The 15902-nt window shown below is 40.9% G+C and overlaps 1 protein-coding gene across 6 annotated transcripts in view; it reads left to right on the top strand.

The window, feature by feature from the left end:
• Positions 1 to 9229: 9229 nt before the first annotated feature.
• The window catches only part of REL (REL proto-oncogene, NF-kB subunit), a 47131-nt gene continuing 40458 nt past the window's right edge, over positions 9230 to 15902 (top strand). For 2 of the 6 annotated variants that reach the window (XM_009442520.4, XM_001159537.7), the window contains exon 1: positions 9615 to 9980. In XM_009442520.4, coding sequence (XP_009440795.3) covers positions 9971 to 9980 — 10 coding nt within the window. In that variant the 5' untranslated portion in view covers positions 9615 to 9970. Of the gene's footprint in view, positions 9981 to 15902 lie in introns of all 6 variants that reach the window. The other 4 variants (XM_525761.8, XM_063789838.1, XM_063789840.1 and 1 more) reach the window with 4 other exon arrangements.

Raw genomic sequence — 15902 nt, 5'->3', positions numbered from 1 at the left:
TAATCCCAGCACTTTGGCAGGCTGAGGTGGGAGGGCTGCTTGAGCCCAGGAGTTTGAGACCAGCTCTGGGCAACAATAGTGAGATTCCATCTCAATCTAAAAATAAATAAGTAAAATATACATATGAACTTAGTAACTGGTTGGGCCAGCTTGCTTGCTTTCATGACAGTAATCCATGATTTTGATACCCGTCTTAATATAATCACTATCATACCTCTCTGCAGGCATAGTTATCACTTTGGGCAGGAGTTGAGCCTTGTGCCTCTTTTTGTTTTTCTTGATGGTATCTAACGCCCAGTGGTGATACATTGTCACTCATATCAATACTGGTGTGATTCAATGTGTAATAATTTATATTTTATTCGACATTTAATGAGCATCTACAATGCTAAAGGCACTGTACTAGCCACTCTAGGGAATAAAAGATGAACAAGACACAGTCAATGCCTTTAATTAAAGAAGTAAATGCACTGATTTTTACTTTTCCTACACAGGTATTGAATTGAGAATTTTGGGGAAAAGAACATGAAGAGTCTTAAAAGATATGGAACCTGTGAACGCTAAACCTTCATATATTTGCATTTTTATTAGTAAGAATATGGCTGCCAGTTATATTGTTTTATATGTTAGGTCATATTTTGAAATGTGATGTGACATAGTGAAAAAGAAACAAAGAGTCTGGAGGTCTGGTTTCAAGTTTCAACTCAGCAATTAACTACCTAATGAACACGGGCAAGGTACTTAAACTTCCTGTGCCTCATTTTCCTCATGTGTAAAACGAGGGAGATGAACTAAATGATCTACAGGGTTCCTTCCAACCTTAAAATTGAACTAACTCTCTCCTGTTGAGACATAAAAGAGGCACCATATGACTTGAAGGTGATGATGACTTCATTACTCGTTCTGAAAAATGTTAATTCTAAATCGGAACAAGTAATCACTGGATCTCATGGTTGTGACACATCAGACATTACTACAGTTAGAGAAACCCAAGTTAGCACACTGTGTCATACTTCTAAGCAGTGCTATATATGCAAAACTAGCATACCACAGTATAGGGCCTACACAATATAAACAAAAAGATTAAAAAGAGATTTTTTTTTTTTTTTGAGATGTAGTCTTGCTTTGTCGCCCAGGCTGGAGTGCGGTGGCACGAGATCGGCTCACTGCAACCTCTACCTCCCAGGTTCAAGCGATTCTCCTGCCTCAGCCTACTGAGTAGCTGGGATTACAGGCGTGCACCACCATGCCCAGCTAATTTTTTGTATTTTTAGTAGAGATGGGGTTTCAGCATGATGGCCAAGCTGGTTTCAAACTCCTGACCTCAAGTGATATGCCCGCCTTGGCCTCCCAAAGTGCTAGGATTACAGGCGTGAGCCACTGCGCCCCGCCGATTTTTTTTTTTTTTTTAATAGAGACAGGGTCTCGCTATGTTGCCCAGGCTGGTTTTGAAATCCTGGGCTCAAGCAATCCTCCTGCCTCAGCCTCCCAAAATGTTGAGATTACAGGTGTGAGCCGCTGTGCCCAGCCAAGAAAATTTTTAACAATGGATATTTTACGAATGCTTTTTGGAGTTTTTATGTACTAAGATTTCATTTCTCTGGGTGTTCATTAATCTTATGTTTCAGTTCCTTAAATGAAAATAGGTGAGTGGGGCAGGTTTCCTCAGAGGTATAGTTTTTACTTTAGGGACTATCCCTTTCTCCTAAAGTGTGCTTTAAAGACGGCAGCACATGAACTTGTCTTAGATAGGAGGGACAGCAGGCAAAAGTGATGACAGGATCTGGGTCTGCTGCCACACGCCAAACTATTTATGAAATTTTTTTAAGAGACCGGGTCTTGCTCTGTCACCCAGACTGGAGTGCAGTGGTGTGTTCATAGCTCACTGCAGCCTCAAACTCCTGGGTTCAAGTGATACTCCCACCTCAGTCTCTCAAGTAGCTAATATTACAGGTGCATGCCCCCACACCTGGCTAATTTTTTTTTGTTTTTTTGTACAGATGGGGGTCTCACTATGCTGCCCAGGTTGGTCTCCAACTCCTGGTCTCCAAAGTGCTGGAATTACATGGGTGAGCCACCACACCTGGCTCTCATTCTTTATGGGTTTTTTTTTTTTTTTTTTGCCCTTAAGTTTTGTTTTTTACAACCTTATAAATCACATAATTGAGTTTCAGAGATCTCAAACAATACTAATGCAGTAAGTAAACAGGAGAGCAGGAGTGGGGTTTGGCCAACAGTACTGGTAAAATTCACTCATAGTGGTTGAACCCAGCTGTTGCAGCTATTTGTCCTTAATAGGAAGGACACCTCCTCACTACAGAGAGTTGGGCAGTGATTTGCAGTATGCTAACTGGGACTAGGGCATACTCTCGATAAGGTTTAATTTTTTGTAAGAGAACCATGTGGCTTAAATTGATGTAAAGCATCTACATAAACTACATAACGGAAGACAGGTAACTCAGATAATGGGGGTATCAAAGACGAAATTTGGCCATTTATCTAGAATTATCTGAGGGAGAACCCCAATGAATCCAACAGATACAATCATTCTGGTTATTAGAGTAGTGTAAGAATCACAGTCATACATGCTGACTTATTCAGAGGGCAAAGTACCAGTGTCTGCAACTTATTTTGAAATACATTTTTAAAAACCAGATAGATGAATGGATAGACAGAGGGATGGAAAAATAAACAGACAGGTGATAAGGCAAGTGCAGCAAAATGTTAATGGTGGAATCTAGTTAGTGGGTATACATATGTTCCCGGAAAAAAAATCTTTCAGTTTGGCTGTATATTTGAATTTTTTTTTTTTTTTTTTTTTTTTTTTTGAGACGGGTCTTTCTCTGTTGCCCAGGCTGGAATGCAGTGCCAGGATCATGGCTCACTATAGCCTTGACCTTCTGGGCTTAGCTGGAACCACAGGTATGTGTCACCACACCTGGCTAATTAAAAAAAAAAAATCTTTTGTAGAGATGGTGTCTCATTTTGTTGTCCAGGCTGGTCTTGAACTCCTGGATCAAGCGATCCTCCCACCTTGGCATCCCAAAGTGCTAGGCCCCAAAAATTTTTATGATAAAACAGGAAAAAAACCTGCCAACATTTCTGAGGGCTTTCCCTGTGTCAGGCACTTTGTATTAGTGATCTCAATTAGCCCTCACAAGAAGCCTGTGAGGTAGGTACCATATTACTACCCCTATTTTACAGATAAGCAAACAGGCACAGAGAGGCTAAGGGACTTGCCCAGAGTCTCACAGCTAACAATCTAGGACAAGCTAAGATTCAAATCCAGGCCTGTGTGTTTGCAAAGCCAGGGCCTTTAGCTGTGAAACACAGAGAATTCAGCAGATGTTTTTCAGAGCCTCCATTAAATATTACTGAGTATTATAAAACTTCTAGAAGAAAACATAGGAAAATATTTTCATAACCTCAGTCCAAGAAGAGTTCTCTAACATTCACAAAAAACACTATCAAAGAAAATAAATCAGACTTAATTAACATTAAGTTAAAAAGTTTCACTAAGATAATGAAAAGGCAAGCCACAGACTAGGAGAGGATACTTGCAATGCATATATTTTATAACAACTCTGTGGCATCCATAGAGGTGCTCTGCTCAGATCTCCATTCTAGAGAGGATCTGCCTCAGCTTTCAAGCCAAAGCCACATATTTCCTTGGAGCCACCTACCCAATTATTAAGTACAGAGGTAGCATAAGGGCTAACTATCTCTGTGCACAGTGTTTGTGTTAGAGCTCCCCATTGGATTTACTGAGACTTCCTCAAAGATGCACTCCCATCTCATTTTCTTTCTACCAAATTTACCTTCCTTCCCCCTTTCTTTTCACCAGTGTCAGACCTGCATCTTAAGATTTTCCCTGCCTATAACTTTTTTCTTTCCCCTTTATCTTTCATAGATGTTACCCCCAATAAATCTCTTGCACTGTTAATTTCATATTGGTACTTGCTTCCCAAAGGACCCAACTGGTATACTCATATCCAGAATACATAAAGAATGTCTACAAATCAATAAGAAAAAGATAGATAATCCAATTTTTTTTTTTTTTTTGAGATGTTGTCTCGCTCTGTCCCCTGGCTGGAGTGTAGTGGTGTGATCTTGGCTCACTGCAATCTCTGCCTCCCAGGTTCAAGCGATTCTCCTGCCTCAGCCTTCTGAGCAGCTTGGATTACATGTGCATGCCATCATGCCCAGCTAATTTTTGTATTTTTAGTAGAGACGGGGTTTCACCATGTTGGTCAGACTGGTCTCGAACTACTGACCTCGTGATCTGCCCGCCTCGCCCTCCCAAAGTGCTGGGATTACAAGCTTGAGCCACCGCGTCCGGCCCCAATTTTTTTTCTAATGTGCAAAAGACTCAAACAGGTACTCTGCAAAGGAGGAGAGCCAAATGACTAGTACATTTGTAAAAAGGTGTTCAGTATCTTGGCCAGGCACAGTGGCTCACACCTGTAATCCCAGCACTTTGTTAGGCAGAGCGGGGTGGATCACGAGGTCAGGAGTTGGAGACCAGCCTAGCCAATATGGTGAAACTCCGTCTCTTCTAAAAAAAAAAAAAAAATACAACCGGGCGCAGTGGCTCACGCCTGTAAGCCCAGCACTTTGGGAGGCCAAGGCAGGCGGATCACCTGAGGTCGGGAGTTTGAGACTAGTCTGACCAACACGGAGAAACCCCGTCTCTATTAACAATACAAAAATAAAATAAAATAAAACAAAACAAAAATACACAAATTAGCCGTGCGCAGTGGGCTTGCCTGTAGTCCTAGTTACTTGGGAGGCTGAGGCAGAAGAATCGCTTGAACCTGAGAGGTGAAGGTTCCAGTGAGCCGAGATTGCGCCACTGTACTCCAGCCTGGGCGACAAAGCAAGACTCCGTCTCAAAAAAAAAAAAAAAAGAAAGAAAGGAAAGGAGTTCAGCATCTCTAGTTATCAGCGAAATGTATATAAAAACCACAAGAAGGTACTGCTACACCTCCATCAGAATGGCTAAAATTAAAAGGACAATACCAAGTGTTGGTGAAACAAATGGAATTATCTTAAGTTTTGTTGTTGTTGTTGTTGTTTTTTAGAAGGAGTTTCACTCTTGTTGCCCATGCTGGAGTGGAGTGCAGTGGTGCAATCTCAGCTCACTGGAACCTCCGCCTCCCGGGTTCAAGAGATTCTCCTGCCTCACCCTCCCGAGTAGCTGGGATTACAGGCATGCGCCACCATGCCGGGCTAATTTTGTATCTTTAGTAGAGACAGGATTTCTCCATGTTGGTCAGGCTGGTCTCGAACTCCCGACCTCAGGTGATCCACCTGCCTCGGCCTCCCAAAGTGCTGGGATTACAGGCATGAGCCACCGTGTCCGTCCGGCCTCTTAAGTTTTTTTGTGGGAGTATAATTTGGTACAACAACCCTGGAAAACTGGCAGTGTCTACTAAAACTAACATGTATTTACCATATGATCCAGCAGTACTACTCTTGGGTGTATATCAACAGAAATAAGTGCTTATAACCACCAAAAGATGGACAACTATGTGGACACAACTCAAATATTTATCAACAGTAGACTGGATAAATAAAATGTGCTATATTCATACAATGGATTTCTCCCCAATAATGAAAAAGAATGTACTACTGTCACACAGTATGGACATGACACATAAAATTGTTAAGTGAGAAAGTCATACTTAAAAGAGTATACACTGTATGAATCCATTCATATCAAGTTCAAAAACAGATACAACTAATTATTGTCAAGGAGGTCAGAATATCGGGTGCCTTTTGGGGGTGGATATTGACTAGAAGCAGCTCCGAGGCAGCCTTCTGAGTGGCTGGCTAGAAGCGTTCTGTATCTTAATCCGGGTAGTGGGTTACAAAGACTCTCCTTGATGACACTCTGAAGAGGCTTCTCTGAGCCCTGTTCTCCACTAGGCTTCAGCCTTGGCCTGTAACTACTGCAGATTCTGAGCACACATTATTTTATCCATGTCCCACACTAACAGACCTAAACAAATACTAGCATGCCCCTAGGATGATGACTTCGGTCACCTTTAGTTACTGCCTGGGAAAGCTCAAGAATGCCAAAATAATGTATGTTTGTTCCAGTTCTATGAACCTATGGTGACCACAACGTTTGATTTTATTCTGAAACTGTTGTAACTGTATCCATTCAATTTAATGATGGGTGTCTTGTTCTTTCAACAACAAAAAAATATCTTATGGAGCAATTTCACTTTTGACCCCTCACTCTTACTTTTTCATATTCTGCGATCACAGACTCAGAACACATCCATTTGCTAATCAGATTTGTTTCTTTCCTGGAGGATTGTGACTTTTTAACTGCTGCATCATTAAAAAATTTTTTTTCATATGTTTAAGGTAAGTTCTTTAGCATCAACAGTTCTAAAGGTTCTAAAGGTTCTCTGCCCTTTCAGATCAGTGCCCACTGTTTTATAACATATATTTGTAACATCTCCTTTAGTAGGTTGAAGTGAAATTCATAATCTACCTTACATGAATATTTTCAAATAAATAAAAATTATGTTCTAACAGCAATATTAAGAATTAAAAAGAAAGCAATTTCTAGGAAAATAATATCGACTTCAGTATGTAAATGCTTGGGCATAACTACATTAAAAGACATAATGGGGCCAGATGCAGTGGCTCATGCCTATAATCCCGGCACTTTGGGAGGCTGAGGCGGGAGGATCATTTGAGCCCAGGAGTTCGAGAGCAGCCTGGGCAACATAGCAAGACCCCGCCTCTTTAAAAAAAAAAGACATAATGGGTTGGGTGTGGTAGCACAGGCATGTAGTCCCAGCTGTTTGGGAGGATGAGGTAGGAGGATAGCTTGAGCCCAGGAGGTGGAGGCTGCAGTGAGCTGTGTTCATGCCAGTGCATTCCAGCCTTGGTGACAGAGCAAGACCCTGTCTCCAAAAAAAAAAAAAAGACATAATGAAGTTGCCAGATGTTTGTACTTGTACCTAGAATCAGTGTGAATGCAAGTGCTGCAAATGCAGCCTGATACTACTGTGGTTTTTTGTTTGTTTGTTTTCCGAGACACAGTCTTGCTCTGTCGTCCAGGCTAGAATGCAATGGTGTGATCTCGGCTCACTGCAACCTCCACCTCCCCAGTTCTAGCGATTCTCGTGCCTCAGCCTCTCAAGTAGCTGGGATTACAGGAGCACACCACTACGCCCAGCTAATTTTTGTATTTTTAGTAGCAACAGGGTTTCACCATGTTGCCCAGGCTGGTGTTGAACTCCTGACCTCAGGTAATCCACCCGCCTCGGCCTCCCAAAGTTCTGGGATTACAGGTGTGAGCCACCACAGCTGGCATACTGTGTTGTATTGATGAGCTGTCAGAGTTACAATTTTCCAACTTTTAAAACATTTTTTAATAAAAGTCTGCCCTCAATTTATACAATATTTGCATTCCTGGGATATTCAGTATATATTAAAAACCATACAAAAATATTTTATATCTATATATGAAAGGGAGTTGTGTTCTAACCATATATTATTAAAATAGGCATTTCAACTACATGAAAGTGAATGTTTGATGAGACGTTTGAAGGTCATGAGGATGAGGGACAATTCTTGACTGTGCTCTTTCCTATCTCAAGGACCTGCTGCCTGCTGTTCCCCCAGCTGGAATGTTCTTTCCCTGAATCTCCCTGTGAATGGCCTTTTTTTTTTTTTTTTTTTTTTTTGAGACGGAGTCTCGCTCTGTCGCCCAGGCTGGAGTGCAAGTGGCATGATCTCGGCTCACTGCAACCTCCGCCTCCCAGGTTCAAGCAGTTCTCTACTTCAGCCTCCTGAGTAGCTGGGGTTACAGGCGCCCGCCACCACGCCTGGCTAATTTTTGTATTTTTAGTAGAGACGGGGTTTCACCATCTTGGCCAGACTGGTCTTGAACTCCCAACCTCGTGATCCACTTGCCTCAGCCTCCCAAAGTGCTGGGATTACAGGCATGAGCCACTGCGCCTGGCCGGCTCTTTCTTAAACTGAGGACTCAGCTCAAATGTCACCTCCTCAGAACTTTCCTCTCCCCCAGTCACTTTTCATTTTGAAATTCCTTCAGAGAACTGAAAATGTTTTCCGTCTCTTTGAAATGTATGTACATATTTTAAAAAGCTAAATAAGCCTCTTGCTAGTTTTGCGTCCTCAGAAGGTCTTTCTTGCGGGCCTTGGAGCCATCTCTTGGAAATGTGAACATCAAGGATGGTGCTCCATGTTTCTGTCTCTAGGAGGGTTTAAGCCTTGGCTCTTGGTTCCAAGATAACTTCCCATTATTTTCCTTTGGATAAAGACAATTAACAGGTATGTAATGGACTGTACGTGCTTGACCATATGAAAGGGTGAGATCTCCCTTTTTTTTGGTCTTTGCACTCTCTTCAGTGGATTGCCTGTGATGTGCATCATGGTACGTTTTAGTACATATCCAATAATAAAACTGTTTCATTCTTTTGTTGTACATTGCGCATTTCGTGGAAAGAACAGTTTGGGGTTGGCAGGATATTTTAAATTATTTGCCCATATGGGTCCCCCAGTTTTGGGCACTTGTATGGCAGGCTGATATTCCCCATTACCTCTCCGTACTAATTTTAACTAGTAAGGGACAGGGGCAAGGGCATGGAGCTTTGGAGTCAGACAACCCTGGCTTTAAACTGTGCCTTTTATCAGCATTCTGAAGTACTGTATGTTGAAGTAACTTCTCTGAACCCCGAATACTTCATCTATAAAGTTAGGAATAATAAATACGTCATAGATTAAGTATGGACATTATCTGATGCATAGCAGGTACTATTCAAATGAAGGAAACGAAGTTATCCTAGGTCCTTTAACGCACTAAATGTTTGCTCCATTTCCCCCTTTCTTGGTATCTGTGTGAAATCTCAGGATATAGTGTCCACTAAACTTCAGTGCACTGCCTAATGAGACAACGAACTCCAAGTGCGGACCTTTTGAGTTTAAACGGGTTTCAGTAGGTAAAATACGTAAAGTTCACAGTACCCTCGCAATTTAGATGGAGGAAAAAAAATCAGTCGGGGGGGGGTCCCCGTATGCAAATACAGGAATTACAGAAGAAGACAGGACCCCCGCCGCAGCACCACTTCCCCCTACAGGGCGCAACGTCCCGCCGCTGGCGCGGGGGTGGAGATTTGCATGTGCGAAGTCGGGAAGAGGGGGAACCACCTCTCGAAAACCCCGGCCGTCGCCCTCCCAGGCCGGGAGAGTCGGCCCCGCTCGGCCGCTCGGCCGCCCGGCGCGCCCCCAAAAGCTCCCCAGCGGCCGGCCCTCTCTACGTCATCCGCACCCTCCCGCCCGCTCCTGAACTTTAAACCACACTCGGAAGAACAACCTGGAGGAGGGGGATTTCTCAGGAGCCAGCGGCCTTCTCACGCTGCTAGCCGTCACCTCCCGGCTCCCGCCGTTCCCTGCGCTCCCGAAGCCCACCCCAAGATCCCGCTCCCTCGACCCCCTCCCAAGCCAGCCGCCGCAGCAGCGCCGGGGGCGTATGCGTGGGGGCGGGCGGGGAGCGTGCGCGGGGACAGGCAGGGGCGGGGCGCTGGGGGCGGTCGCGCGCGCGGCGGCCGCGAGGTCGCCCCGCCCACGCCTCCGGGTGAGGGTTGCTGCGTCGGGCCTACGTCAGCCGCGGGAAATTCCCCTCCCGCCAGGCTGCTCGCCTCTCGGCTGGGCCAGCACTCGGCTCTCCCCGCTCCGCCCCCTGCCCCTGGCTCCCGTACGGTGGACGGCGACGCTGGGTGACCCGGGGTGCAAGAATTCAGGGGTTGGGAAGGTGTGAGCCGCAAACCCAGCGGAGGGCGGGAAGAAGGAGGAGGCCTCTAGGGTGGTCGGGGGACTGGGGGCCCCGCCGGCAGAGGTCCCTCGGCCTCCTGACTGACTGACTGCGGCCGCCTCCGGCCAGGACGCTGGGAGCTGCCTGCGGGAAGGTGCGGGGAGCGGAGCCATGGCCTCCGGTGAGTGTTCACGGGGCGCGGGCCTGGGCCGGGGGAAAGGAGCTCTTCTGAAGGGGGTCCTGCCGCAGTGAGTTTAGGGAGCTCAGTTTTTGCTGGGGCGCGTTCTGTCTTTAAAATCTCATATGGTAAAATTGTCAGCTTTTTAAAAAGTTACCTGCTTCAGGGTTTGCGTGCAGAATCCAAGCCACGCTCTGTAATTCGATCCTGTTGTCATAGCAGGAACCTTAGAAATTCCCAACGACTTGATTTTAGGATTAGGGAAGTCATAAGCGAACCAAAGGAGGACGAAGAGTTCTCATTAAAAATGTATATGTATTGAAGATGGTGGTTTTATGTTTTAGAACAGGAATGAGGAACCTTCAGACCTCGGGCAAGCTCTCTCCCCCTTTTTAGTTTAATTTCATCAAATGCAAAGAGGTGATCCCCCTTGTACTGACAGTTGTACAAAATGTGGCACGGCTTTAAAAATCATCCGTGGTATTTTAATACGAATTACAAAATCCGTGGTATTTTAAGTGTTAATGTTGCTTCGACCAAGTGTAGGCCGGGCGTGGTGGCTCATGCCTGTAATCCCAGCACTTTGGGAGGCCGAGGCGGGTGGATCACCAGAGGTCAGGAATTTGAGACCAGCCTGGCAAACATGGTGAAACCCCATCTCTACTAAAAATACAAAAATCAGCGGGGCGTGGTGGCGCGCGCCTGTAATCCCAGCTACTCGGGAAGCTGAGGCAGGAGAATCGCTTGAACCTGGGAGGTGGAGGTTGCAGTGAGCCGAGATCGCGCCCCTGCACTCCAGCCTGGGCGACAGAGGGAGACCCTGTCTCTATTTAAAAAAAAAAAAAAAGTGTAGTTTTTACTGTGAGATAAAGCTCAAGGTTCCTAATCTGACGAATAGAGACGTTGAATCCCCCTTCCTCCTCGCTGGAAATAAGGGGAAAGAGGAGTTTTAGAATATTCGAGCTTTAAAATAATGGGTAGGAATGAATACAACTTTATCACTTATGTGACTATATATTTTCCCTTAATAAATGCTCGATCTCTCCCTTTTGGCGGGGAATAAGTTTGTAAGAAACATTGCAGAGCAAGAAAGTCTCCTATATACACAGATGTGGTTTGGGGCTGCCTGGAGCTTAAGGTTGAGGGGGACGGGAGAGCCGGGGCGGGGGGATAAATCAAGTAGCCTGGGGTCGAGTTGGTCTTTTACCAGGATTTTGGCAAGGTGAGTGGGGGACACTTTCCAGACAGAGGAAGCAGCGTGAGCAAAGGCAGGGAGGGCTAAACGCATATGTTAAATGCTGTACTAAGAGAATGAAGAGGGGGCCCCGTTTATGAACTTGACTCTTATCCCCAAACTGCCTGGTCCAGTGACCCTCAGAAGTAGGCTGATGTCTAGTAGAGATGAGGAAGTAGGAAGCTTAAAGAACCTTTTTAAAAGGTTGAGCAGAACAATGCCATAGCTATTGCTGTAGGCAGAAAAGGAAATTGGGGTGTTTCACATGACATTTGATTTCAGTTTGTTTGTGGTTGTGAGAATACTAAGTGTAGTTTAAAATATTTCAACTTTCCCTTTTCCCACTTAAGTGACAGCAGACTTTCAGATAATCCTGTAAATTTATGAATTCAAAGCATGTGTAGATTAGAAGTGCTAAGATAACTTCAAATATTTTGTTAATGTATTGGTTATCAGAAAGATTTTGTTTGGAAGTAATGGAGAATGCCTAGCATTATAAGTAAGTTCAGGCTCTTGGCGATTTAATCAAACTTTATTGATATATTGCATGAATTTAATACTTCTAATTTTTTCAGTTGAGAGAGGAAACAACCATTTCTGTATAGAGTATTGTAAGACCCACAGGATTTTAAAATGTGATACAATTTAAATTTGTTCATTGACACTGTATTTTGTGCTGTTGTGAGGAGGAAGGATTCCCTAAAAGTAAGGAGGAAATGTTTAAAGAAATGGAAAGTTTTAAAGGTTTAGAAGTTGAAGGGTGATTAACTTTTTGGTTTTTTTTTTTTTTTTTTTGGTCTTTTCTAAGAGTTGCATTAAAATGGGACTATTTAAAATGTAACAAGTTATTTAAATTGTAATTCAGTTGTTAGAAAACTGCCAGGCCTGGAATAAAAAAAAAAAATGTTTAGAGGAATCTGTGTACTTTTCCTTAATCTGTTGTAAAGACCTTAGAGAAAGAAAAAGATTCACTAATAAAATTCTAAATTCCTATTCTGTTTTGAAACAGTAATTTAACCGGAAGAGTGACCAAAAAAAAAAAAAAAAAAGAAATTGCTTAGTTTTTCATTGTCTAGTTTAGATTCTGTTTGTAGTAAGGTAGTATTAAAACCTCAGAAAGTAACTTTTATTCATTACGAAGTATTTAAGAGCATTTCTTCATTTCTTACCAGATGTCATATGTAAATAGGTATATGTAGTTGAATATGTGATAGCTATAATGTAAAAGTAACATAAATCATAATCTTATAAGCAAAATTACGTAATTTAGAATGTAGTTTAAAATCATGTATATAATATGATTCTAAATTTTGTTTAGATAAGTTAGCAGATTAATTAGGATTTCACAGCTTGTATTAAGCTGCCTTTCGTTGCTTTTTAAAAAAATTACACCTTGATCACAGTCTTTTGACATAATTAATAATAGATATAGTGAAGAAAAATGTTCCCAAACCCATCTAAGGTATGCATAGTAGGCAGTTGTTGCTTTTGTATATTTATTCTATTTAATATAAGTAAAATTAGATATTTTATGTCTGAATTTAAACCTTCTCATTGTTCCAGTAAAAAGAGCAAAATGTCTTTGTGTGGCATATAGCTCTGTTAACTAATAATTAGTGCTTTGGTAAAATGTTTTAAAATTTAGATAATTTATTTTTCTTCACATTTTTCTTAGTATGGTTCTTCTGTGTCACACAATAGGAAGTACAGAAATGAATTGTTTTTGTAAACCTCACTTCTTACCAACTATTTGTAGTGTGAATTTCAAGAGAATTGTTGTTTTTCTCGATTAAAGGGGAGAAATGGAAGTTAAGTGTGAGGCAACTTAATCTTTAATAACAGAGCTGGAAGTTAGGAATGGATAGCTACAGTAAATGACTTCTTTTTTTAAGTAAAATGCCACACATGAGCATGAATGTTTCAGAAATGCAACACATGAAAAAATAGAAATAACAATGGAGTTAAATAATTAAGGTGACGTATGATAGGCACGATAAAGGGAATGAGTTAATGTAATGACTAGGGAGGAGCCAGACAATGAATCATAATTAGGAACATCTAGGTTATGCATAGTATCTTTCTCAAATACAATTTAAGGGACTCAGAATTTCATTTTGTTCCAACTTTCTCTCATATGGGTTCTCTGAAAATGATTTTGTTTGTAGGCACATGACCCAAATATTGCATGGGATAAAATTGTTTTTCTGAAATTCATATTTATCTGGGCCTCCTCTGTTTTTATTTTTAAAACAGAGGTGATTTGGTCTTGCCATTTGTTTTTAACTTTAATACCTGTATAATCTAGGACAGCTTTTAAAATTTATTTATTTTACCCTGGCACGTGCAAGAGTTTTTTCAAGACTTACCTTTTTTCCTCCTTGGTAACAGAATCCCTATTGCCAGAATCTTTTACAGTTTTTACCTTGTAGTGCATAAATCAGTTGAATACTCATCTGAAAATTTCCTTTCTTTGATTCTTAAGGCCCAGTTGAAAGTCAGCCTGATGTATTGGAGTAATAAAGTCAGCCTGATGTATTGGAGTAATAAAGTCAGCCTGATATATTGGCATAGCCTTTGGCTGATGAGAGACCTGGTTTGAGGAAAAAAATAATAGATCTTATTTTCTTTTTCTCCAAATTGAGTAGAGGTGATATTTGGAAAAATATATATTGTTAGCTCCATTGGCTCCTTTAGGTCTCAGGCAAAGTCTGTCACCCAGGACCTTTATGAGAGACATGCAGTCTAGTCAGCTATTCTCAACTGTGGTGTTGACACACTGGTGTGACAATCATTTGTGTGATGTGTTGCAAGAGTTAAAATATTTGTGTTGTAAATTATTTTCTTTTTAAATAAATGAGAGCATTTGAAGTTTATCTCTATATTGTCATTTTTCTTGCTTGCATTTGAATAAGGTTCTTTTTTAAGTGGGAGATAAACACAAGTTCAAGTTACAAGTAGCCAGAATTGCTTTGCCTAATTTACTCATGTCCCAGTCCATATTTGTACCTGAATTTTTAGATTACTTCTCTCAATATGTGCATTGTTGCTTCCACTTCATGTTTTAAGACAATTATTCTTAATCAGGAGTGTTAGAATTTCTTGGAAGGCTTTTTCAGAAACATGTATCTGGGCTTTAAAAGCTATGAAGATTTCTTTATCTTCTAAACATCTCAAGTGGGGTAAGGACATGTATGTTTTGAAAAAACTACCTAGGTGATTCTGATGTACATCCCCAGTATGAACTCTGTTCTAGGGGTTTCTTTGGATCTAAATACTCATTTGGCTATACCAGGATGCATTATCTTCTTAAATTAAGTTTCATTTATTTTAGATTGCAGATTATGTGCTGTGTCAGTTATTACCTCCAGTTGCTTTTATGCTTGTTTTTTAAATTTGGCACTGCCATATTAGCATACCATTCATAATTCATTTTTATTATAACTTCATATAATTTTCAACTTTAGTTTTATCATGTGTAAGATAGGATAATAATTTCTATTATTTTTCAAATGGAGATTAAAGTTAAGAGGATCAAATGAGAAATGTATATAAAGGGGTCTTAAAATAATGTTATAATTACAATAATTAGCTTTTTTTTCTGTATACTTGATGCTGGTTGCTAATTCTAGCAATAAAGTGTTTGTTAATAATGTGTCTATTTCCGATAATTTATGATCCATTTAAACATTTATTTCAATGTAATTTTTTTATTTTAAAAACTCATGCTTCATTAGATAGGCACTATGTTTTAAAATAGCACTCTTTCTTGCCTAAGTGCAAATAAAAACATAGATATATCTTACAAACATTTTGGCTGTATTTTAGATGTTATTCTGATGTATATTAGCCTTTTAAAATACTATTCAGAATATAGGGGTCAGTCCCAGCTTTGCATAGTATTGCTTAAAGAAAAATACAGTAATCGATTTGTTTAGAGTCAATTTTGGAGACGTTTTGGTGCTTTTCAAAACTGTGGCGATTTGAGGTTATCTTAGTTAAGAGTACTTACTTTCCCTACAATTTCCTGATTTATGTTTTACCCTCTTGCACTCCATAGATGACTACATTTCAACACATTTTATATTCAGAAAGAATGGCACTGTGCAAAGCACAGTACTGAGGAAGGAGATAACTGGTGCATTGTACTGATGCATTATATAAATGATTTATAGCTGGGAAGTTTTTTAAAAATAATAAACACAGATAAATCAAAATAGGAATGAGTATGAGGAAATACTGAGGTGTAGCAATCCTGGTACCTACAAAGCACTATTTTTTTTTCCTTAGTAGTGGAATCTAATTAAAAAATCTGACTAATCACTTATATGATTATTTAACGTTTGAATAACTTGTATAAACAAAAGACCTTAAGATTTTTTAGTCATTCATTCAATAGATGTTTAATGAATATCTCTGTACAAGGCACTGATGAGTTAAACACAATTTCTGCCTTCAAGTAGCTTGAAGAAAAACAAGTAGCTTTATCTCAAGAAGAAATAAGACGGTAAGTTTTCCCTAAATTACAATTATTTGGAATAATTGCTATACACAGAATACTATGGTATTTTAAAGGAGGGGAGATTATTTCCAGCTGGGGGAATGTAGAGTATTACAGTATACTGTGTTACTTGGTTGTAATACTCTACATTCCCCCAGCTTGTTAATTTTTACTAATTAAGAGCTTCTGCAGT

This window comes from Pan troglodytes, chromosome 12 (genome assembly GCF_028858775.2).
Source record: "Pan troglodytes isolate AG18354 chromosome 12, NHGRI_mPanTro3-v2.0_pri, whole genome shotgun sequence".
Taxonomy (NCBI): domain Eukaryota; kingdom Metazoa; phylum Chordata; class Mammalia; order Primates; family Hominidae; genus Pan; species Pan troglodytes.
The sequence above is the reverse complement of the archived record's forward strand: the minus strand, read 5'-3'. Positions and strand labels throughout refer to the sequence as shown.